General features: G+C 46.5%; 1 protein-coding gene and 1 non-coding gene across 3 annotated transcripts in view; both read left to right on the forward strand.

Annotated features, from left to right (window-relative positions):
- The first annotated feature begins 3 nt into the window (after nt 1-3).
- The window catches only part of LOC112257290 (exosome RNA helicase MTR4), a 59,953-nt gene continuing 36,041 nt past the window's right edge, over nt 4-23,915 (forward strand). For both annotated transcript variants that reach the window (XM_042326582.1, XM_024430780.2), the window contains exons 1-14: nt 4-127; nt 2,140-2,283; nt 2,558-2,624; nt 2,759-2,821; nt 2,961-3,073; nt 3,273-3,447; nt 3,691-3,906; nt 4,303-4,401; nt 7,841-7,961; nt 8,111-8,242; nt 14,726-14,805; nt 15,797-15,907; nt 16,197-16,298; nt 21,993-22,118. In XM_042326582.1, the coding sequence (XP_042182516.1) occupies nt 36-127; nt 2,140-2,283; nt 2,558-2,624; nt 2,759-2,821; nt 2,961-3,073; nt 3,273-3,447; nt 3,691-3,906; nt 4,303-4,401; nt 7,841-7,961; nt 8,111-8,242; nt 14,726-14,805; nt 15,797-15,907; nt 16,197-16,298; nt 21,993-22,118 (1,641 nt within the window). In that variant the 5' untranslated portion in view covers nt 4-35. The remainder of the gene's footprint in view (nt 128-2,139; nt 2,284-2,557; nt 2,625-2,758; nt 2,822-2,960; nt 3,074-3,272; nt 3,448-3,690; nt 3,907-4,302; nt 4,402-7,840; nt 7,962-8,110; nt 8,243-14,725; nt 14,806-15,796; nt 15,908-16,196; nt 16,299-21,992; nt 22,119-23,915) is intronic.
- Nucleotides 4,078-4,206, forward strand: LOC112259501. Its single transcript, XR_002954853.1, has one exon. It is a non-coding gene; the product is annotated as a small nucleolar RNA SNORA35 (small nucleolar RNA).

Raw genomic sequence — 23,915 nt, forward strand, 5'->3', positions numbered from 1 at the left:
GCATTGTGGGATTTGTGTGCTTTCATCTTGCAATCATGGCGGACGCCTTTGGAGACGATTTGTTCAGCGTGTTCGATGAAGAACAAACATCTTCAACTAAAAAGAAACCACCAATACCTGAAAAGGGGTATGTTAGTTATGGGTTTTCATTCGGTTAGAAAGTTGTTTTCAATTCATAAAGTAATGACACAGACAACTATCCAATAAGAACACTCGCAAACAACATCTCGCATTGCTGGCTAGACAATGCTAACGACGGCTAGCTACTAAGTTTACAGCCCAATGCCTAACGTTACATTTACACCAGTTTATGTTTAATCCCAGACTCTTGGTTGTGAGACTGTTGTGTGCTTACCAGTTAGCTGATGATATGAACATTTGGCCACATTTTATTCGTTTAAATTTTTAGTGTTAATGATTTTAGATATAGTATAGTCGGAAGGTAACTATCAAACTAGGAAGCATTCTGCCTTCTCCCTACAGTCCTCAGACATTAACTTCGTCCACGACTGCCTCGTGAACTACATTACAATCCCGACGCTGTGTTAACATTTAGACACGTAGATAGGCATCGCTTACAATATGGCTGGTATTAAAGATGGTAGATAAATGACGCTGTTTTACTCAAGCCGTTTACTTTTGAAATAAATGGTCAGTTCCGGTCTGCTTAACGGGGTTGATCTCCCATGCCCCAATCCGATAGCGGCTGGGTCTGGCCTGCTTCGTTAATTGACTGTAATGTAACCGGGGGGCACTTCTGTCTCAGGTGTAATCTTTCCCAATATGCCATTCTGTACAGATGTTCCACTGTGTCCCTCATTCACTTTGACCCTTATCAAAGGACCACACTTTGGAAGATCAGCCAGATATTGCTGTGGAATAATAACCTGCCAAGATATGGGGCAGTAGTAAATATATATTTACATGTGGACACCCCTTCAAATGAGTGGATTTGGCATTTTCGGTCACACCCATTGCTGACAGGTGTATAAAATAGAGCACACAGAGCTCAGTGACTTTCAGCGTGGCACTGTCCTAGTATGCCACCTTTCCAACAAGTCAGTATGTCAAGTTTCTGCCCTACTAAAGCTGCCCTTGTCAACTGTAAGTGCTGGAAATGCCTTGGAACCGTTACGGCTCAGCCGCAAAGTGGTAGGCCACACAAGTTCACAGAACGGGAGTGCTGAAGCGCGTAACAACTGTCTGGCCTCGGTTGCAAAACTCACTACCGAGTTCCAAGCTGCCTCTTGAAGCAACATCAGCTTCATGAAATGGGTTTCCATGGCCGAGCAGCAGCACACAAGCCCTAGAGCTCCATGAACATGCCTATGCCTAACATTTTTAGAAGCATTAGACCAGAACCGTGATACTGTTTGAGCATTAGTCATGAAGCCAAGCGTCGGCTGGAGTGGTGTAAAGCTCGCTGCCATTGGACACTGGAAAGGCGTTGTCTAGAGTGAATCACGCTTCACCATCTGGCAGTCCGAAGGCCGAATCACGCTTTGGCGGATGCCAGGAGAATGCTACCTGCACCAATGCATAGTGCCAACTGTAAAGTTAGGTGGAGGAGGAATAATGGTTTGGGCTAGGCCCCTTAGTTCCAGTGACGGGAAATCGTAACACTTCAGCATACAATGACATTCTAGACAATTCTGTGCTGCCATCTTTGTGACAACAGTTTTGGGAAGGCCCTTTCCTGTTTCAGCATGACAATGCCGCCATGCACAAATGAGGTCCATACAGAAATGGTTTGTCAAGATCGATGTGAAATAACTAGACTGGCTTGCACAGGGTCCTAACCTCAACCCCATCAATCAACTTTGGGATGAATTGGAATGGCAACTGCGAGCCAGGCCTAATCGCCCAACATCAAAGCCCAACCTCACTAATGCTCTTGTGGCTGAATGGAAGCAAGTCCCCGCATCAATGTTCCAACATCTAGTGAAAAGCCTTCCCAGAAGAGTGGAGGCTGTTATAACAGCAAAAGGGGTAACAAATCCAGATGAATGCCCATGATTTTGGAGTGAGTTGTTCGGCGAGCAGGTATCCACATACATTTGGTCGTGTAGTGTATCTAATCAATGGAAGATGTAATTGACGGAATTACTGATTTATTCTCACTTTATTCTCACTTTTCAGGAAAGCAACCAGTAATAATGATAAAGGCGGAACGAATGAGCCCCCTGCTGCCAAGACCAAGAGGGAAGCAGACAATGACGGGACAGATGAGGTGGTGTTCGGGAAAAAGGCCAAGCTGGAGACTGTCTCTACAGAGGAGATCAAGTAAGATGACGTGACTTTGAACAATTCTATATTTGCTGCCTTAAGATCAAATATAGCTGCAGCATGGGTTTGAGTCCGGCCCACTGCAATTTCAGTGCACTCTTACATCTCTACCGACTGCTAGATTTGTAATTGTGTCAAGTGTTATGATTCCCTGTTGGTGTAGACACATGGCTTCATGGCTATATGATACGCAAATTAGAGTGATGTGTGAATTCTACTCATGGTTGGTTAACGGATTGAATGCTAATGAATATGAAATGGCCCTCCCCAGTCTTGCAGACTGCATGCCCAAAGTGAAGGTGGAGCCGGTTGAGACAGTGGAAGGATGCAATCACGAGGTAAGAGCTTTCACAGATCTTTTGAAATATTAACAAAATATATATTTTTTTAGTTAATTTATGAAACCTGGGTATAGTCCAATATATCAACCGGCTTCCCCTTACTGACATTTCTGTTTTCCTTACCTGAACAGGTGGCTCTGCCAGCCAATGAGGAGTACACACAGCTTAAGCCTCGTGTGGGGAAAGCAGCCAAGGTAGTGTAACTGTAAATCTCTGTTGCGTGGATATGGTGAAAGCACGGTCTGAAAATCAGGGCCTTAAACATTGCTTTGTCAAGTGACTCCAGTCCACCCATTTCTGTTCCTGCTAACGTCTTTCTGGTCTGTTTTGCAGGAGTACCCCTTCATTCTGGATCCCTTCCAACGTGAGGCCATTCTGTGTATAGACAACAACCAGTCAGTGCTTGTGTCTGCCCACACCTCTGCAGGAAAGACTGTCTGTGCAGAGTGAGTTTGACACACCCAGTGTGTGTTATTTTGGCTGTAAATTAGTTAATTGATTCATGTCACTGATTGGCTTGAGATTCCACTCACCTGATGTCCCAGGTAAAAATCAGTACCTGTACTTAGGACCTCAAAGGCCAGATTAGTGTATCTAGGCAGTCTCTTAAACACTTTCCCAAAACCACGTCTACCCCTCCTCCAGGTATGCCATAGCTCTAGCCCTGAAAGGGAAGCAGAGGGTCATCTTCACCAGCCCCATCAAGGCCCTGAGTAACCAGAAGTACAGAGAGATGTACGAAGAGTTCCAAGATGTTGGCTTGATGACCGGTGATGTCACCATCAACCCCACTGCCTCCTGCCTTGTCATGACCACTGAGGTACAACATCAGAGCTTTCCGTTATCATTCGATTATCATCACATTATCAACTCTCCACTCTGTCTGCTCAACTTGATATTGCCCTTGGTGCCGACCCCCGCTCTGACCTCCGCCCCCTGCTCTCATCTGTCTCCTCTGCTCCATTCTATATTTTGGAGGGATAAGGATCAAATGGAAGATGCATTTCTGTGGGCATTTGTGTATACATTGGACAATAAAGTTAACTTCTCCTTATTGTTTCAGATTCTGAGGAGCATGTTGTACCGAGGGTCAGAGGTCATGAGAGAGGTGGCATGGGTCATCTTTGATGAGATCCATTACATGAGAGATGCAGAGCGTGGTGTGGTCTGGGAGGAGACCATCATCCTGCTTCCTGACAATGTCCACTATGTCTTCCTGTCCGCCACTATCCCCAACGCCAAGCAGTTTGCTGAGTGGATCTGCCACCTCCACAAACAGGTGGGGTTTATTTCATTAACTTGGTCACTTACTTGACTTAACCCTTGGTTCCTATAAGATGCGCAGGCTGTTGACGGATGTCCCACATCTTGTGCCTCCAGAGGTGTCCACCACATATCCTATTACTTTTAAAGACCGGTCCCCTCTGCACGGTCTAGTGACCGGTCCCCTCTGCACGGTCTAGTGACCGGTCTGCCTTCCCCCTGGCTGCCCAGTCTCACTCCAGTGCCGACTAACCTTGGTCAGCAGAAGGACTGGGCCGCAACACTGGCCGTTCCCTTTCGAAGGCCGAGCACACACTTGCAAGAATTTACTGAATCGACTTAACTGTGAATAAATTGTTATTGTGATGAGATGCTAATACTTTACTGGTGACTTCCTCTTGTCCCCATGCAGCCCTGTCACGTGGTGTATACTGACTTTCGGCCCACCCCCCTGCAGCACTACATCTTCCCAGCAGGTGGCGACGGACTTCACCTTGTGGTGGATGAGAATGTAAGGACATCCACAATACCAGAGGTTTCCTCTTGTCTTGACTGTGACAACACGTTACCTTCTGCATTTACTTTTCACACTCACACACACAGATGATGCACACCCTGTCATGGTGGAAATACACTTAATTCACTTCCTTGTACAGTCATTTGATAGATGTATCCATAAAGATAAAGTGGAAATGTTTAGGAGCAGCAAGGGCTCAGTTGTGAAGTGGATGATCACACAAGCTCACAGAACAGTACCGCTGATGCGTGTAGCGCATAAAAATATTAATTCATCAGTTGCAACGCTCACTACCAAGTTCCAACCCGCCTCTGGAAGCAATGTTAGCACAATAACTGTTAGTTGGGAGTTTGATGAAATGGGTTTCCATGGCCGAGCAGCCACACATAAGCCTAAGATCACCATGCGCAATGCCAAGTGTTGGCTGGACTGGTGTAAAGCTCTGCGCTATTGGAATCTTGAGCAGTGGAAACTCATTGTCTGGAGTGATGAATCACGCTTCACCATCTGGCAATCCGACAGGCCAATCTGTGTTTGGCGGATGCCAGGAGAATATTTTTTATTTTTATTTAACCAGGTAGGCCAGTTAAAAACACGTTCTCATTTACAACTGCGACCTGGTCAAGATAAAGCAAAGCAGTGCGACACAAACAACAGTGTTACACACAAACAAAAGTACAGTCAATAACACAATAGAAAAATATATATACAGTGTATGCGAATGTAGTAAGATTATGGAGGTAAGGCAATACATAGGCCATTGTGGTGAAATAATTACAATTTAGCATCAACACTGGAGTGATAGATGTGCAGAAGATGAATGTGCAGGTAGAGATACTGGGGTGCAAAATAACAATATGGGGACGAGGTAGTTGGGTGGGCTGTGTACAGGTTCAATGATCGGTAAGCTGCTCTGACAGCTGATACGTAAAGTTAGTAAGGTAGTAATGCTACCTGCCCTAATGCATAGTGCCAACTGTAAAGGAGGAATAATGGTCTGGGGCTGTTTTTCATGGTTCGGGCTAGGTCTGTGTTAAGCATTGCTTGCATCACACTGTTGTCCTAACAGGCCAGGTGGGTTACAGTGATGAGAGCACACAAAAATCACTCCATTATTTAGGTTCGGTTTACAATGTCTGTCAGTGGGATGACTAAGCATGGTGTTAGGTACCTGGCTAAACATACAAGTGGCCGCTTAGTGATAGCCATTCACACCTCTGGGAATAGTAGCGTAGTGATAGCCATTCACACCTCTGGGAATAGTAGCGTAGTGATAGCCATTCACACCTCTGGGAATAGTGATAGCCATTCACACCTCTGGGAATAGTAGCGTAGTGATAGCCATTCACACCTCTGGGAATAGTAGCCATAGTGATAGCCATTCACACCTCTGGGAATAGTAGCATAGTGATAGCCATTCTCACCTCTGGGAATAGTAGCGTAGTGATAGCCATTCACACCTCTGGGAATAGTAGCATAGTGATAGCCATTCTCACCTCTGGGAATAGTAGCGTAGTGATAGCCATTCACACCTCTGGGAATAGTAGCGTAGTGATAGCCATTCACACCTCTGGGAATAGTAGCGTAGTGATAGCCATTCACACCTCTGGGAATAGTAGCATAGTGATAGCCATTCTCACCTCTGGGAATTCTCACCTCTGGGAGTAGCATAGTGATAGCCATTCACACCTCTGGGAATAGTAGCGTAGTGATAGCCATTCACACCTCTGGGAATAGTAGCATAGTATTCTCACCTCTGGGAATAGTAGCCATTCACACCTCTGGGAATAGTGATAGCCATTCACACCTCTGGGAATAGTAGCATAGTGATAGCCATTCACACCTCTGGGAATAGTAGCATAGTGATAGCCATTCACACCTCTGGGAATAGTAGCATAGTGATAGCCATTCACACCTCTGGGAATAGTAGCATAGTGATAGCCATTCACACCTCTGGGAATAGTAGCGTAGTGATAGCCATTCACACCTCTGGGAATAGTAGCATAGTGATAGCCATTCACACCTCTGGGAATAGTAGCATAGTGATAGCCATTCACACCTCTGGGAATAGTAGCATAGTGATAGCCATTCACACCTCTGGGAATAGTAGCATAGTGATAGCCATTCACACCTCTGGGAATAGTAGCATAGTGATAGCCATTCACACCTCTGGGAATAGTAGCATAGTGATAGCCATTCTCACCTCTGGGAATAGTAGCATAGTGATAGCCATTCACACCTCTGGGAATAGTAGCATAGTGATAGCCATTCACACCTCTGGGAATAGTAGCATAGTGATAGCCATTCTCACCTCTGGGAATAGTAGCATAGTGATAGCCATTCTCACCTCTGGGAATAGTAGCATAGTGATAGCCATTCACACCTCTGGGAATAGTAGCGGGAATAGTGATAGCCATTCACACCTCTGGGAATAGTAGCGTAGTGATAGCCATTCACACCTCTGGGAATAGTAGCGTAGTGATAGCCATTCACACCTCTGGGAATAGTAGCGTAGTGATAGCCATTCACACCTCTGGGAATAGTAGCGTAGTGATAGCCATTCACACCTCTGGGAATAGTAGCGTAGTGATAGCCATTCACACCTCTGGGAATAGTAGCATAGTGATAGCCATTCACACCTCTGGGAATAGTAGCATAGTGATAGCCATTCACACCTCTGGGAATAGTAGCATAGTGATAGCCATTCACACCTCTGGGAATAGTAGCGTAGTGATAGCCATTCACACCTCTGGGAATGACCTATGTGTTGAATATTAGGGCCGGGTGATGACTGTCCAGATTACTTACAACTGTTAAAGTTTTATCCTTTACCACAGAAGACCGACCTGCGTCAAAGTTAGACATGTCAGTTTGTAATAGAATGTGAAATAAGCCCAGAGTGTCTGATCGTGTCTACTCTAGGGTCGGTTATTGATCCAGAGTGTCTGATCGTGTCTACTCTAGGGTCGGTTATTGATCCAGAGTGTCTGATCGTGTCTACTCTAGGGTCGGTTATTGATCCAGAGTGTCTGATCGTGTCTACTCTAGGGTCGGTTATTGATCCAGAGTGTCTGATCGTGTCTACTCTAGGGTCCAGGTTATTGATCCAGAGTGTCTGATCATGTCTACTCTAGGGTCGGTTATTGATCCAGAGTGTCTGATTGTGTCTACTCTAGGGTCGGTTATTGGTCCAGAGTGTCTGATTGTGTCTACTCTAGGGTCGGTTATTGGTCCAGAGTGTCTGATCGTGTCTACTCAAGGGTCGGTTATTGATCCAGAGTGTCTGATCGTGTCTACTCTAGGGTCGGTTATTGATCCAGAGTGTCTGATCGTGTCTACTCAAGGGTCGGTTATTGATCCAGAGTGTCTGATCGTGTCTACTCTAGGGTCGGTTATTGATCCAGTGTGTCTGATCGTGTCTTGTTTCCTCCAGGGAGAGTTCAGAGAGGACAACTTCAACACGGCCATGCAGGTGCTGAGAGACACAGGGGACTCTGGGGGCAGCAGCGGAGGTGGCAAGTGGGACACCAAGGGACGCAAAGGAGGAACACGAGGTGTGTGACTAACTGCCTATACTGCTGACCACAAGTACTAATGTGAGCAAAGTTTTGTCAGATGACTTAGTGTCATCTAAATTTGGGTTTCAAAATTCCTGGAATGTTATCCAAAATCCCCTGTTTTGTTCACGGTGTGTTTCCTTTAGGGCCGTCCAACGTGTTCAAGATTGTGAAGATGATCATGGAGAAGAACTTCCAGCCGGTTATCATCTTCAGCTTCAGTAAGAAGGAGTGCGAGGCATACGCCCTGCAAGTGTCCAAGCTGGACTTCAACACAGGTAGCTATTCCCTCGATGGGGGAGGGCTGTCTTAATGAGAATTCATTAGAGCACACCATAGCAATGCGCTTTGCAGTGGAAAACGGATGATTCTTATTGGACATGTTCAGGTAGTCTGCCTCCACCAGTCTGTTTTCTTCTACTTGGTGCTTGCTGCGTACAATCATGTACCTCCTCCAAGGGTGGGACGGGAATGTCAGGAATTTTGCTAACAGTGTTTTTAATAGTCGCCATCACTCAAGATTCAAACAGGGCCTAAAATGAACCCCTGCCAGCTGCGGGTAGATTTCACCAGCCACGTTGGCGTGTGGTCAGGGCTCCACAGTGCTAGTATTTCATTTGTATAAAAAAATGGTATGGTATCTGTATAGTGTGGTGTCTGTATGGTGTGTGGCTCCCCAGTGCTAGCACTTCACTCGCATTTGTAAATAAAAATTGTGTAGTGTGTGTGGGGTGTCTGTAATACAGACACCCCACACACACACCATACAGACACCCCACACAGACACCCCACACACACACACCATACAGACACCCCACACACACCAGACTACACAATTTTTATTTACAAATGCGAGTGAAGTGCTAGCACTGTGGAATGGGTGTCTGTATGTGTGGGTGGTGTCTGTATGGTGGGTAGTGTGTGTGTGGGTGGTGTCTGTATGGTGTGTGGGGTGTCATTTCTTTGTAAAAAGGTATTTTGGGATCTACCAGCCACAAAATGTTAATTTTAACTGTACATGTAACTCACTGCTCTCTCTCATTTGCTCTCTTCGTGGTGTGACTAACAATACAAACTAAATCCACTGATTTGAAGGCAGAGCATGCCAGCCATGGGCTACATAAAAGCATGCCACTCAACACTGGACTACACAACTTTTCTGTCCCAAATGGAACTCTATTCCCTACTTTTCACCAGGGCCCATTCAGAATACCTTTTGATACATAGCCATAGAATGGCTAGTAAACACTTGACGACACTCTGTGCCAGTATGTTATGCAGACTATGCTGATTCATTGCGCGATGATCCTGAGTAGCAGCAGCAGGATGATGAATCTAGGCTGCAGATTTAATTGGTTAACTGTGGAAAAACCCACGAGTCAGAGTACGTTCTGCGTAGCTGGTTGAAAGTTTAAGTCAGCTAAGTGCAAGGGCACCAAATGTTCTCTGTCCACCGGCCAGACTAGGATGGCTGCGTATCCAGTGAGCCGACGACTCCAGTAGACATCAATATGCCCCATTGTGCTTTCTCGGCTGCTTTTAGATCTCTGCTCCACTTACAGTGAAGAAATGCATTATGGGGTACTGCCCAGTCAGTCTCTGAGGGGGGAGAGACAACACAGTGTAATGATAAAGATGATGGAGCAGATAAATCTTGGCTTGACCCTACAGAGGTTTCTATCCCTCCATCCTGACCAGAGGCTGTTTGTACTAAAATAACAAATATTTTGACATTCTTCCTCCCTTTGTTGTTGCGTTGCAACACACTGACGCTGATACATCTTGTGAAAGATTTTGTATTTACACAACCAATTTCGCTAAGCCGTGCGTGTGGTTTATGCAGAAGGTTTTAGAATTCCCTCTCTCACCGTAGCAGTTCTTTAATAGCATCGTAATAAGGAGCAGCACTGTTGTAGTTTCATCTGTTGTATTTATAGAAACAGAGCTGCTGGTCTGTTTTCAGGTTTAGGCAAATCCAGTGTTTCTTTAACTCTGTCCTCAGGACTCCAAGGGCTGCACATTTTGTTTTTTTGCCCTAGTACTACACAGCTGATTCAACTAATCATCCAGCTTTGATTATTTAACTTCGCTGTGTAGTACTAGGGCAAAAAAACAAATGTGCAGCCCTTTGTGTCCCCGGGACGGCAAGGGTTGTAGTAATGCTATTGAGGATCATAGAGAGAAGGGAGCCACGTGCATCAGTCTTTCTCTTCTCTCTCCCTCCTGACCCCTGCCCATCTTTGTCAATTTCCCCTCCCCCTCTAATGAACTTCTCTGGCTGGGGTTTAATCCTTTATGACATTGTTTCTGGGCTGTGTTTCTGGAACTGTCAGGTATGGCTTTTCCTCTGACACTGCCCCTGGAACCAACCAACCAACAGCATCACAGACTGACTGGCTCTATGATGAGTAGTCACATGTTGAAGTGTCTGCTGCTGTCTAATTGACTGAAAGTGTGCTGTTGTTAAATATGTAGTCTATCACTTGACTAGGCTACCAAGAGAATCAGACTATGATAAATGGTCATATGTTTGTTTCTCAGGCTGACCTGGATGTCATCTGATTAACTGTATGGCGTGGTGTGTGTGTGTGGGTGACGTGGAGCCTGTATTGTGTGTGTGTGGGGCCTGTATTGTGTGGGGCCTGTATTGTGTGGGGCCTGTATTGTGTGTGTGGTGTGGGGCCTGTATTGTGTGTGGTGTGGGGCCTGTATTGTGTGTGTGTGGTGTGGGGCCTGTATTGTGTGTGTGTGGTGTGGGCCTGTATTCTGTGTGTGTGTGTGGTGTGGCGCCTGTACTGTGTGTGTGTGTGTGTGTGTGGGCGCCTGTATTCTGTGTGTGTGTGTGTGGCGCCTGTATTCTGTGTGTGTGTGTAGTGTGGCGCCTGTATTCTGTGTGTGTGTGTGGTGTGGCGCCTGTATTCTGTGTGTGTGTGTGTGTGTGGCGCCTGTATTCTGTGTGTGTGTGTGTGGTGTGGCGCCTGTATTCTGTGTGTGTGGTGTGTGCGCCTGTATTCTGTGTGTGTGGTGTGGCGCCTGTATTCTGTGTGTGTGGTGTGTGCGCCTGTATTCTGTGTGTGGTGTGTGTGTGTGGTGTGGCGCCTGTATTCTGTGTGTGGTGTGGCGCCTGTATTCTGTGTGTGGTGTGGCGCCTGTATTCTGTGTGTGTGTGTGGCGCCTGTATTCTGTGTGTGGTGTGGCGCCTGTATTCTGTGTGTGGTGTGGCGCCTGTATTCTGTGTGTGGTGTGGCGCCTGTATTCTGTGTGTGGTGTGGCGCCTGTATTCTGTGTGTGGTGTGGCGCCTGTATTCTGTGTGTGGTGTGGCGCCTGTATTCTGTGTGTGGTGTGGCGCCTGTATTCTGTGTGTGTGGTGTGGCGCCTGTATTCTGTGTGTGTGTGTGGTGTGGCGCCTGTATTCTGTGTGTGGTGTGGCGCCTGTATTCTGTGTGGGTGTGGCGCCTGTATTCTGTGTGTGTGTGGCGCCTGTATTCTGTGTGTGGTGTGGCGCCTGTATTCTGTGTGTGTGTGTGCCTGTATTCTGTGTGTGTGTGGCGCCTGTATTCTGTGTGTGTGTGGCGCCTGTGTGTGTGTGGCGCCTGTATTCTGTGTGTGTGTGGCGCCTGTATTCTGTGTGTGGTGTGCGCCTGTATTCTGTGTGTGGTGTGGCGCCTGTATTCTGTGTGTGGTGGCGCCTGTATTCTGTGTGTGGTGTGGCGCCTGTATTCTGTGGTGTGGCGCCTGTATTCTGTGTGTGGTGTGGCGCCTGTATTCTGTGTGTGTGTGTGGTGTGGCGCCTGTATTCTGTGTGTGTGTGTGTGGTGTGGCGCCTGTATTCTGTGTGTGGTGTGGCGCCTGTATTCTGTGTGTGGTGGCGCCTGTATTCTGTGTGTGGTGTGGCGCCTGTATTCTGTGTGTGGTGTGGCGCCTGTATTCTGTGGTGGTGTGGCGCCTGTATTCTGTGTGTGGTGTGGCGCCTGTATTCTGTGTGTGTGTGTGTGGTGTGGCGCCTGTATTCTGTGTGTGTGTGTGTGTGTGTGTGCGCCTGTATTCTGTGTGTGTGTGTGTGTGTGGCGCCTGTATTCTGTGTGTGTGTGTGTGGTGTGGCGCCTGTATTCTGTGTGTGTGTGTGTGTGTGTGGCGCCTGTATTCTGTGTGTGTGTGTGTGTGTGGCGCCTGTATTCTGTGTGTGTGTGTGGTGTGGCGCCTGTATTCTGTGTGTGTGTGGTGTGGCGCCTGTATTCTGTGTGTGTGTGTGGTGTGGCGCCTGTATTCTGTGTGTGTGTGTGTGGTGTGGCGCCTGTATTCTGTGTGTGTGTGTGTGGTGTGGCGCCTGTATTCTGTGTGTGTGTGTGTGTGTGGCGCCTGTATTCTGTGTGTGTGGTGTGGCGCCTGTATTCTGTGTGTGTGTGTGGTGTGGCGCCTGTATTCTGTGTGTGTGTGTGTGGTGTGGCGCCTGTATTCTGTGTGTGTGTGTGTGTGGCGCCTGTATTCTGTGTGTGTGTGGCGCCTGTATTCTGTGTGTGTGGTGTGGCGCCTGTATTCTGTGTGTGTGTGTGTGGGTGTGGCGCCTGTATTCTGTGTGTGTGTGTGTGTGGTGTGGCGCCTGTATTCTGTGTGTGTGTGTGTGTGGCGCCTGTATTCTGTGTGTGTGTGTGTGTGGTGTGGCGCCTGTATTCTGTGTGTGTGTGTGTGTGGTGTGGCGCCTGTATTCTGTGTGTGTGTGTGTGGTGTGGCGCCTGTATTCTGTGTGTGTGTGTGTGGTGTGGCGCCTGTATTCTGTGTGTGTGTGTGGTGTGGCGCCTGTATTCTGTGTGTGTGGTGTGGCGCCTGTATTCTGTGTGTGTGGGTGTGGCGCCTGTATTCTGTGTGTGTGTGTGGTGTGGCGCCTGTATTCTGTGTGTATGGTGTGGCGCCTGTATTCTGTGTGTGTGGTGTGGCGCCTGTATTCTGTGTGTGTGTGTGTGGTGTGGCGCCTGTATTCTGTGTGTGTGTGTGTGTGACCATGGCGCCTGTATTCTGTGTGTGTGTGTGTGTGTGGCGCCTGTATTCTGTGTGTGTGTGTGGTGTGGCGCCTGTATTCTGTGTGTGTGTGGTGTGGCGCCTGTATTCTGTGTGTGTGTGTGTGTGTGGTGTGGCGCCTGTATTCTGTGTGTGTGTGGTGTGGCGCCTGTGTGTGTGTGTGGTGTGGCGCCTGTGTGTGGTGTGGTGTGGCGCCTGTGTGTGGTGTGGTGTGGCGCCTGTGTGTGTGTGTGTATTTTATTCCTGTTTGTGGCGCCTGTATTGTGTGTGTGGTGTGGCGCGTGTGTGTTTTACATGGTGTGGCGCTGCAACATTGTGTGGTGTGGCAAAATTGTGTGTGGTGTGGCGCTGTCAGTGTGTGTGTGTGTGTGTGTGTCTGTGTGTGTGGCACCTGTATTGTGTGTGGCGCCTGTATTGTGTGTGGCGTCTGTATTGTGTGTGGCGTGGTGCCTGTATTGTGTGTGGCGTGGCGCCTGTATAGCGTGTGTGCACGTGGCGCCTGTATGGCGTCTGTGTGGCATGGCGTCTGTGTGGCGTGGCGCCTGTATGGCTCTGTGTGGCTACGCCTGTATGGCGTCTGTGTGGCGTGGCGCCTGTATGGCGTCTGTGTGGTGTGGCGTCTGTATGGTGTGGCGCCGGTGTGGAGTCTGTATGGTGTGGCGTCTGTATGGTGTGGCGTCTGTATAGCGTCTGTATGGTGTGGCACCTGTATAGTGTCTGTATGGTGTCTGGTGTCTGTATGGTGTGGCACCTGTATAGTGTCTGTATGGTGTCTGGTGTCTGTATGGTGTGGCGCATGTGTGGTGTGTGTCTGTATAGTAATGTGACCATGGCGTCTAGTACTTCTATAGCGGTGTGAACACATTTATAGGAAAGGAGAGGCGCACTCTCCCATACCGGCACACACAGGGTCCTGCCTACAGTCACCGTGGAGTGCAAATACAAGTCATGTATTTGAATATGAAAATGGCTGTGGGTTATCATATCTGCATGTATTTTATTCCTGTTTGCCTCAGTTCCTGGTCTGATCCATCAGACTGTCTATCACTGCATGTACTTTTACATGGTCTGCGCTGCAACATTGTTCTCAGACAAAACACTCACTACCTGCCCTGTCAGAGGGTCCTGTCTGGCTGTCTGTAGAGCGTGGCGTTTGCAACGCAAGGGTTGTGGGTTCGATTCCTATTGGGGACCAGTACAAAAAATGTATGCACTCACTACTGTAAGTGGCTCTGGATAAGAGGGTCTGCTAAATGACTCACTACTGTAAGTGGCTCTGGATAAGAGCGTCTGCTAAATGACTCACTACTGTAGTGAATAAGACTCTGCTAAATGACTCACTACTGTAGTGGATAAGAGTCTGCTAAATGACTCAATACTGTAAGTGGCTCTGGATAAGAGGGTCTGCTAAATGACTCACTACTGTAAGTGGCTCTGGATAAGTGTCTGCTAAATGACTCACTACTGTAAGTGGCTCTGGATAAGTGTCTGCTAAATGACTCACTACTGTAAGTGGCTCTGGATAAGAGGGTCTGCTAAATGACTCAATACTGTAAGTGGCTCTGGATAAGAGGGTCTGCTAAATGACTCACTACTGTAAGTGGCTCTGGATAAGTGTCTGCTCAATTGACTCATGTAAATGTAGAAGGCTGTTGATCTTTGGAGTGGTGGCGGAAGTGGCACTATACACGTCTGATGGTCAACCGTGTCAGTTAATATGCACATGTCCCATTTGTTTTTCCAGATGAGGAGAAGCAGCTTGTAGAGGAGGTGTTTAACAACGCTGTAGACTGTCTGTCTGACGATGACAAGAAGCTGCCTCAGGTGGGTCGGTTGATTTGAATATCATTAAATATGCACACACACTGAAAAAAAAGCCTGATTTGCTTGTTTGCAATACATGCTGTTCTCACTTAAATCAGCCAATTCATGCACCCCATACAATGTCAATAGAGGCAGAAGAAAAGTCTCCTGTCATGTTGAACTCCACTCTAATGAAGTCTGTGTGAATTGGGTCTCCTTGATGTGTGGTCATCCGTGGCTATTAGAACTGTAACACACGAGCCACAGCAAAGAGCAACGTGAAGAGCTTGTTCTGAAATGGTTCAGCTTGGTGACATGCAGAGATATTTTGGAGGTTCTGAAAGTGGATTCTTTATTAGCCTGTAAAAGTTTCCACCAGTCTCTCTGTGGTTTGTGCTAGTGGTTTTGATTACAAGCACACACAATATTTCCTTATTTCTCTATCCCTTTATACCGTTAGTTCAGGCTGTATAGGATGTGTTCTCCTGTGGTTGTTTCTGTTTGTGTAGTTTTAGCAGGCAGACTAGCGATTTAAGACAATTGGGACAGTAACGAAAGGTTGCTGGTTCGAATCCTTGAACCGACTAAGTTAACCTGTCAACATAATCCCTTGAGCAAGGCACTTAACCCTAATTGTTCCTGTAAGTCGCTCTGGGTAAGAGCATCTGCTGAGTGACAAATGTAAAATTCTACTGAGCGGTGGTCGTTGGTTTATAGTGTAGTAGAGCTGTCAGAAGGCTGCTGCAGTTTGAAGGCTGGCTCAGAGGGTCTGGTAATGGTCACAACCATGTGTGTGGCTCTGCTAGGGTCAGAGGAGGACAGCATATTTTTATTCTTCAGATGGATGGCTGGCTTAAGCTAATGTGAACAGTTAAAACATTTTTTTTAAATTTTACATTTTGATCTGAGATCATTGTATGGCTTCACTGATTTCTAGATTGTCCTGTCTTTGACATATTTAACAATAAATGTGTTATTTTCATCAAATGACTTATTATTGCTGTGTTTCCAGGTAGAGAATGTTCTACCACTACTGAAGAGAGGTATAGGGATTCACCACGGGGGACTGCTCCCCATCCTGAAGGAAACCATTGAGATCCTCTTCTCTGAGGGGCTAATTAAGGTAGGCCTTGCCGGTCTGGAACTTAACTGGATCTCACTTTAACTTATACAGAACGTTGTCATTCACTTGAAACCTTTTCACGCTATCACTCCCACCCCAAACATACTGTGCTGGCTTGGATATTGTCATTTCCAGCACGGTTCCAGCAACTATTATGGATCCAACCAGACTAGCACAGTATACCTCGGCTAATCTCAGCTCAATAGGGTGAAAAAGCTATAGCCATTCCTGTGTGTTTTAAATTGGAGTGAGTTTGCTAAATGTATTGTTGTTGATCCTTTCTCCTCAGGCGTTGTTTGCCACAGAGACCTTTGCCATGGGCATCAACATGCCTGCCCGCACCGTCCTGTTCACCAGCGCACGCAAGTTTGACGGCAAAGACTTCCGATGGGTAACACCTTTTAATAAGCCAGGCTCCCGCTGGGTAACGCACCTTTTAATGAGCCAGGCTCCCGCTGGGTAACGCACCTTTTAATGAGCCAGGCTCCCGCTGGGTAACGCACCTTTTAATGAGCCAGGCTCCCGCTGGGTAACGCACCTTTGATGAGCCAGGCTCCCGCTGGGTAACGCACCTTTGATGAGCCAGGCTCCCGCTGGGTAACGCACCTTTTAATGAGCCAGGCTCCCGCTGGGTAACGCACCTTTGATGAGCCAGGCTCCCGCTGGGTAACGCACCTTTTAATGAGCCAGGCTCCCGCTGGGTAACGCACCTTTGATGAGCCAGGCTCCCGCTGGGTAACGCACCTTTTGATGAGCCAGGCTCCCGCTGGGTAACGCACCTTTTGATGAGCCAGGCTCCCGCTGGGTAACGCACCTTTTGATGAGCCAGGCTCCCGCGGGGTAACACTCGTTTTGATGAGCCAGGCTCCCGTCGGGTAACACTCGTTTTGATGAGCCTGGCTCTCACATACCTGTGATTGTACCACGTTGATAAAGACAGGGTCACTCCATTATGTCAGTGACTGACTGTGTCCTCATGGGGACATTTTTCTTCCTTGTAAGTTTCATCACTCCCTGGAATGATTAATAGCATTAATTAGGTTCAACTCAATACCCACGTGTCTGGGTAATTTCTGCTATGTTGCAACCAGATTGACGGATGAGCACAGGGTTAACTTCATGTAGTGCAGCGTTCTTCTCTCTGTCTAGCAGGTCATATTGAGGGTTCATCATTTCCTGTGTGTGTGTGCATTGACGCCTTTATAAGGCCATGGAGGGAGCACAGAGGGAGCAGGGAGTCTCTGGCGTAAGATAAACAGCCACGTATTGTTTATGTGAGGAGCTGGGGGCCACGGGGCCGGCCGTGAATCAAGCTGTAGGGAATGAAAGGGCCAGATCGTTACACCTCTGGCTCGTAGAGTGATATGGGGGAGATAAGATGAGGAGAGAGGGAAAGGGAAGCGGCTGTCCAAGAGACTCGCGAAAAACATCTGGTGTGGTTAAACTGGTGCCAGAACACCACGCATGCAGTCAAGGCTTCCCTTCTCCTCTTCCCCTGTCTCTCCTTCCCTCCCTCAGTAACAAAACAGAGAGCAGAAATCCAGGGCCTCTTCGTGGGGTGACTGCTCCCTCTTATCTTGCTCCATATGCTCATCTTTCTCCATCCCTCCCTCCTCCCCTTCCCCCTCTCAGAGATTTATGAGGAGAGGACCGTCCAGAGCCAGTCTTATAATCAGGACCTTATGATGTAGAGCACCAAAAATGCCCAAGAGATTATGATTGAATCTGCATGACGAAGGTATCAACAGAGCTGTTTGGGTTAGTTTCGTGGCAGAGAATGTTTATACAGTTAGAGATGAAAGAAAATCTGTTGATTAGCCTAATCAGGGCCATGTGTGTCATGCAGCGTTAGTAACGCAGAGGGTTTTAAAGCCAAGGGGCAAATCAAGGCGTTCCAGCTCTCCTCCATGTTAATGTTCTGAAGAGGTGTTGCAACGCCAGGGTAAAGTTTCAAGTTTTACTAGTCTGGGATACACATGGTAAACACCGTCCAATGAAATGCTTACTTGCAGGTTCCTCCTCGACAATGCTATAACCACAATAAAAGTTAAGAATACGATCATAAAATAAATGGCTCAGTAGAATATAATAAACATTTTTGCATAAGAATCAAATCAAGTTTTATTTGTCACATGTGCCGAATACAGCAGGTGTAGACTTTACAGTGAAATGATGAATACAACAGGTGTAGACTTTACAGTGAAATGATGAATACAACAGGTGTAGACTTTACAGTGAAATGCTGAATACAGCAGGTGTAGACTTTACAGTGAAATGCTGAATACAACAGGTGTAGACTTTACAGTGAAATGCTGAATACAACAGGTGTAGACTTTACAGTGAAATGCTGAATACAACAGGTGTAGACTTTACAGTGAAATGCTGAATACAACAGGTGTAGACTTTACAGTGAAATGCTGAATACAACAGGTGTAGACTTTACAGTGAAATGCTGAATACAACAGGTGTAGACTTTACAGTGAAATGCTGAATACAACATATGTAGACTTTACAGCGAAATGCTGAATACAACAGGTGTAGACTTTACAGTGAAATGCTGAATACAACATATGTAGACTTTACAGTGAAATGCTGAATACAACAGGTGTAGACTTTACAGTGAAATGCTGAATACAACAGGTGTAGACTTTACAGTGAAATGCTGAATACAACAGGTGTAGACTTTACAGTGAAATGCTTACTTACGAGCTCCTAACCAACAATGCAGTTAAAAACAAATAAGAATAAGAAATAAAAGTAACAAGTATTAAAGAGCAGCCGTAAAATAACAATAGCGAGACTATATACAGAGTCAATGTGCGGGGGCACCGGTTAGTTGAGGTAATATGTACATGTAGGTGGAGTTATTAAAGTGACTGCATAGATGGTAACAGAGAGTAGCAGCGGTGTAAAAGGGGGGGTGCAAATAATCTGGGTAGCCATTTGATTAGACATTGCGGTGTCTTATGGCTTGGGGGTAGAATCTGTTTAGAAGCCTCTTCGACCTAGACTTGGCGCTCCGGTACTGCTTGCTGTGCGGTAGCAGAGATAAAAGTCTATTACCAAGATGGCTGGAGTCTTTGACAATGGCAGGAAGCTTGGCCCCAGTTATGTACTGGAGGGTTCGCACTACCCTTTGTAGTGCCTTGCGGTTGGAGGCCGAGCAGTTGCCATATCAGGCAGTGATGCAACCAGTCAGGATGCTCGTGATGGTGCAGCTGTAGAACCTTTTGAGGATCTGAGGACCCATGCCAAATCTTTTCAGTCTCCTGAGGGGGAATAGGTTTTGTCGTGCCCTCTTCACAACTGTTGGTGATGTGGACACCAAGGAACTTGAAGCGCTGATCCTGCTCCGCTACAGCCCTGTCGATGAGAATGGGGGTGCGCTCTGTCTTTTTCCTGTAGTCCACATTCATCTCCTTTGTCTTGATCACGTTGAGGGAGAGGTTGTTGTCCTGGCACCACACGGCCAGGTCTCTGACCACCTCCCCATAGGCTCTCTCGTTGTTGTCGGTGATCAGGCCTAACACTGTTGTGTCATCGGCAAACTTAATGATGGGGTTTTGAGTCATGCTTGGCTGAGCAGTCATGAGTGAACAAGGAGTACAGAAGGGGACTGAGCACGCACCCCTGAGGGACCCCTCTGTTGAGGATCAGCGTGGTGGATGTGTTGTTAGTTGCAGAGGGAGGTGTTTAGTTCCAGGGACCTTAGCTTATTGATGCGCTTTGAGGGCACTATGACATTGATTGCTGAGCTGTGGTCAATTAATAGCATTCTCACACAGGTGTTCTTTTTGTTCAGGTGGGAAAAGGCAGTGTGGAGTGCAATAGAGATTGCATCATCTGTGGATCTGTTGGGGAGGTATGCAAATTGGAGTGGGTCTAGGGTTTCTGGGATAATGGTGTTGATTGATGTGCGCCATGACCAGCCTTTCAAAGCACTTCATGGCTACAGACGTGAGTGTTATGGGTCGGTGGTCATTTAGGCAGGTTACCTTAGTCCCTGTGCCCAAGAACACTATGATGGTCTGCTTAAAACATGTTGGTATTACAGACTCTGACAGGGAGAGGTTGAAAATGTCAGTGAAGACACTTGCCAGTTGGTCAGCGTATGGTTGCAGTACACGTCCTGGTAATCCGTCTGGCCCTGCGGCCTTGTGACCTGTTTAAAGGTCTTACATCGGCTGCGGAGAGCGTGATCACACAGTCTTCCGGCAACAGCTGGTGCATCTCATGCATGTTTCAGTGTTATTTGCCTCGAAGCGAGCATAGAAGTAGTTTAGCTCCTCTGGGAGGCTCGTGTCATTGGGAAGCCCTCGGCAGTGCTTCCCTTAGTAGGCTAATGGTTTGCAAGCCCCGTCACATCCGACGAGCATCAGAGCCGGTGTAGTACGATTCGATCTTAGTCCTGTATTGCCGCTTTCCCTAATTGAAGGTTCGTCGGAAGGCGTAGCAGGATTTCTTATAAGCTCCCGGGTTAGAATCCCACTCTTTGAAAGCAGCAGCTCTAGCCTTAAGCTCAGTGCGATGTTGCCTGTAATTCATGGCTTCTGGTTGGCGTATGTACGGTCGGTCATTGTGGGGATGATGTCATCGATGTACTTATTGACGAAGCCAATGACTGATGTGGTGTACTCCACAATTCCATCGGCGGAATCCCGGAACATATTCCAGTCTGTGATAGCAAAACAGTTCTGTAGCTCAGCATCTGCTTCATATGACCACTTTTTATTGTTTGAGTCACTGGTCCTTCCTGCTTTAATGTTTGCTTGTAAGCAGGAATCAGGAGGCTTGAATTATGGTCAGATTTGCCAAATGGATGGCGAGGGAGAGCTGTGTATACGTCTCTGTGTATGGAGTAAAGGTGGTCTAGTTTTTTTTTCTCTCTGGTTGCAAATTACCATGCTAATTGAAATTTGGTAAGACATATTTAATGTTCCCTACATTCAAGTCCCCGGCTACGAGGAGTGGCGTCTCTGGGTGAGCGTTTTCCTATTTGCTTATGGCAGAATACAGCTCATTCAGTGCGGTCTTTGTGCCAGCATCCGTCTGTGGTGGTATATTGACACCTACAAAAAATACAGATGATAAACTCTTGGTAGATAGTGTGGTCTACAGCGTATCATGAGATACTCTACCTCAGGTGAGCAAAACCTTGAGACTTCCTTAGATATTGTGCACCAGCTGTTATTTACAAAAATACATTGTCTGCTGCTCCTTGTCTTACTAGACTCTGTTGTTCTATCCTGCTGATACAGCGTATATCAAGCCAGCTGTATGTTGATAATGTCGTTGTTCAGCCACGACTCAGTGAAGCATAAGATATTACACTTTTGAATGACCCGTTGGTAGTTTAATCTTCCGCGTAGGTCATCGATTTTATTTTCCAAAGATTGCACGTCTGCTAGCAGAATGGAGGGAAGTGGGGCTTTATTCGATCGCGTACGAGTTCTCAGAAGGCAGTCCTCCTTCTGGCCCCTTTTTCTCTGCCTTCATACAAATGAAGCAGTATATCATACACGTCAGGCTCGTCGGAGTTGTTAAAGGGTAAAAAGGATTCTGCCAGTCCATGGTGCGTAATCGGTGTTCTGATTTCCTCAAGTTCTTTTCGGTCATATGAGACGGTAGCAGCAACATTATGTACAATATAAGTAAAAAATAATCATTTACAAACGACGAAAAGAAAAAACACAATTGTTTATGAATATGGAAAACGTCAGCCTTGTTCTCCGGTGCCATCTTTATAATACAAGAATTACAGTTTATAATATTTACACGTTTGGGGGATTGGCGCCAAGTAATGTAGATGTTGCATAAAAAAAACAATCTACCTTCAGGAGCATACCCCTGCTGACTGTTCTAGCTCGTATGTACATGGTACATGTAGACCTCTAAAAGAATCCTTCCCATGACATTCTGTACACATTGGTTTGAATGACTAGAAACTGAAAGTTTTCCTTGTTTCATTGGTCATACACATTTATTCTGCTCTACATTACAGCTCTGTGTGAATGTTGACGTGCTGTGTGTGTGTGACGGATGTGTGACCATATTAATGAGTTGTGCGTCTCTCTCTCTCTGTTAGATCACGTCTGGCGAGTACATCCAGATGTCTGGCCGAGCTGGCAGGAGAGGGATGGACGAGAGAGGTATTGTCATCTTCATGGTTGATGAGAAGATGAGCCCTGCAGTGGGGAAACAGCTGCTCAAGGTACTACTGACTCCACAGACTGCACACTGGGGTTTTTAAATAACAGCCGTGTGCGTCTGTGGAACATATTCTTGGAGATGAATGATTAATCATCATAGTTTATCTCCATGTGTAAACTGTGTCAATACACACACGAACCATTGGGATGCCTAAAGTCTTGGCATTGATATCTTCTTTAGACGTTATACAGTGTACGTACTAAGACATGTGTTTTGAGTCCCTGTAGACTTTGGCCAGTTGTAAAACCCGTTCAGCACCAGACCAGTAACTCTTGGAACGTTGCAATAATCCTAACCCCTGTTGGGATGATGTCACAATGGTTCTCGTGCCAACACAGCTCTCCAAGTGTTCTAAGAACGACTCAATCTCTCCCCTCCACACGCTGTCCAAGTGACATACAGACTCTGCGAATGATTGCAATGAGGGGGGTGGAGAGATTAAGGGATTTACAATCACAACCTGAGCCAAGACCCTCATATCCTCCTGAGCTGCAGTGGGAGAGTGAGTCAGTCATTTTGGGGTTGTCTCCTGGGTCATAGAGCTATTTCCCGGCCCTCGGGTCGTTAACGAACACGCTCCACAGCCGAACACACACAGGCGTGTGCAGAAAAACACTTCTCTGAACTGTTAGCAACTTCCTGACCCACGGGTCATTTACAAACTCACTCAGCTGTATCCAAACACTTCTCTTAAACTTTAGGGAGCCATGATATCATCAGGTACCTAAGGACTCTTGGTATGATTTAACTGACTTAAACGTTCAAACCTCAACCCACTTCCTGATCCATTTTTGGAGTTCTGTAGAAGTTTTGCAAAGGGAGTCATGATATGACCAGGTACGTCTGGAGCCTTGGTTTGATTAACAGGCTTGCAGGCCTCAAACTCCAAACCTTAAACCTCTTTCTCTCCATTTAGGGGTCTGTCATGTTAAAGTTGTCTCTGGGACAACAGTCAGTCCTCCATGTCTCTGCTCTGGTACCTTGGGTTGTTGGTCCTGGGTTGAGATCCATTTAGGCTTGCACAACTGGGTCTTTAATGGGCCATGAGGCAGTTTAACACATGACAGATTAATGGCAGGGAGTGAAATGTCTCATTTTAAATTATCTGGCCCCCCTGGAGATCTCATTTCTCTTCTGACTATTCTGTTGTAATCGGTCACTAAGACTTTCGATTGCGCAAGACAGTATCTGCAAAACCCAAACTGCCCTTGGCTTCGTTGACGAGTGGTCTGAACTAGAGGTCGACCGACTATGATTTTTCAACACTGATACCGATTATTGGAGGACAAAAAAAAGCTGATACCGATTAATCTGACAATTTTTTTATTTTTTATTTTTTAAATTATATTTGTAATAATGACAATTACAACAATACTGAATGAACACTTATTTTCACTTAATATAATACATCAATAAAATACATTTAGCCTCAAATAAATAATGTTTAAAACAAAGTGTTAGAGAAGAAAGTAAAAGTGCAATATGTGCCATGTAAAAAAGCTAATGTTTAAGTTCCTTGCTCAGAACATGAGAACATATGAAAGCTGGTGGTTACTTTTAACATGAGACTTCAATATTCCCAGGTAAGAAGTTTTAGGTTGTAGTTATTATAGGAATTATAGGACTATTTCTCTCTCTACCATTTGTATCTTTGATATCTTTGACTATTGGATGTTCTTATAGGCACTTTAGTATTGCCAGTGTAACAGTATAGCTTCCACCCCTCTCCTCGACGCTACCTGGGCTCGAACCAGGAACACATTGACAACAACCACCCTCGAAGCAGCGTTACCCATGC

The sequence above is a fragment of the Oncorhynchus tshawytscha genome, linkage group LG09 (assembly GCF_018296145.1).
Source record: "Oncorhynchus tshawytscha isolate Ot180627B linkage group LG09, Otsh_v2.0, whole genome shotgun sequence".
Lineage (NCBI taxonomy): Eukaryota > Metazoa > Chordata > Actinopteri > Salmoniformes > Salmonidae > Oncorhynchus > Oncorhynchus tshawytscha.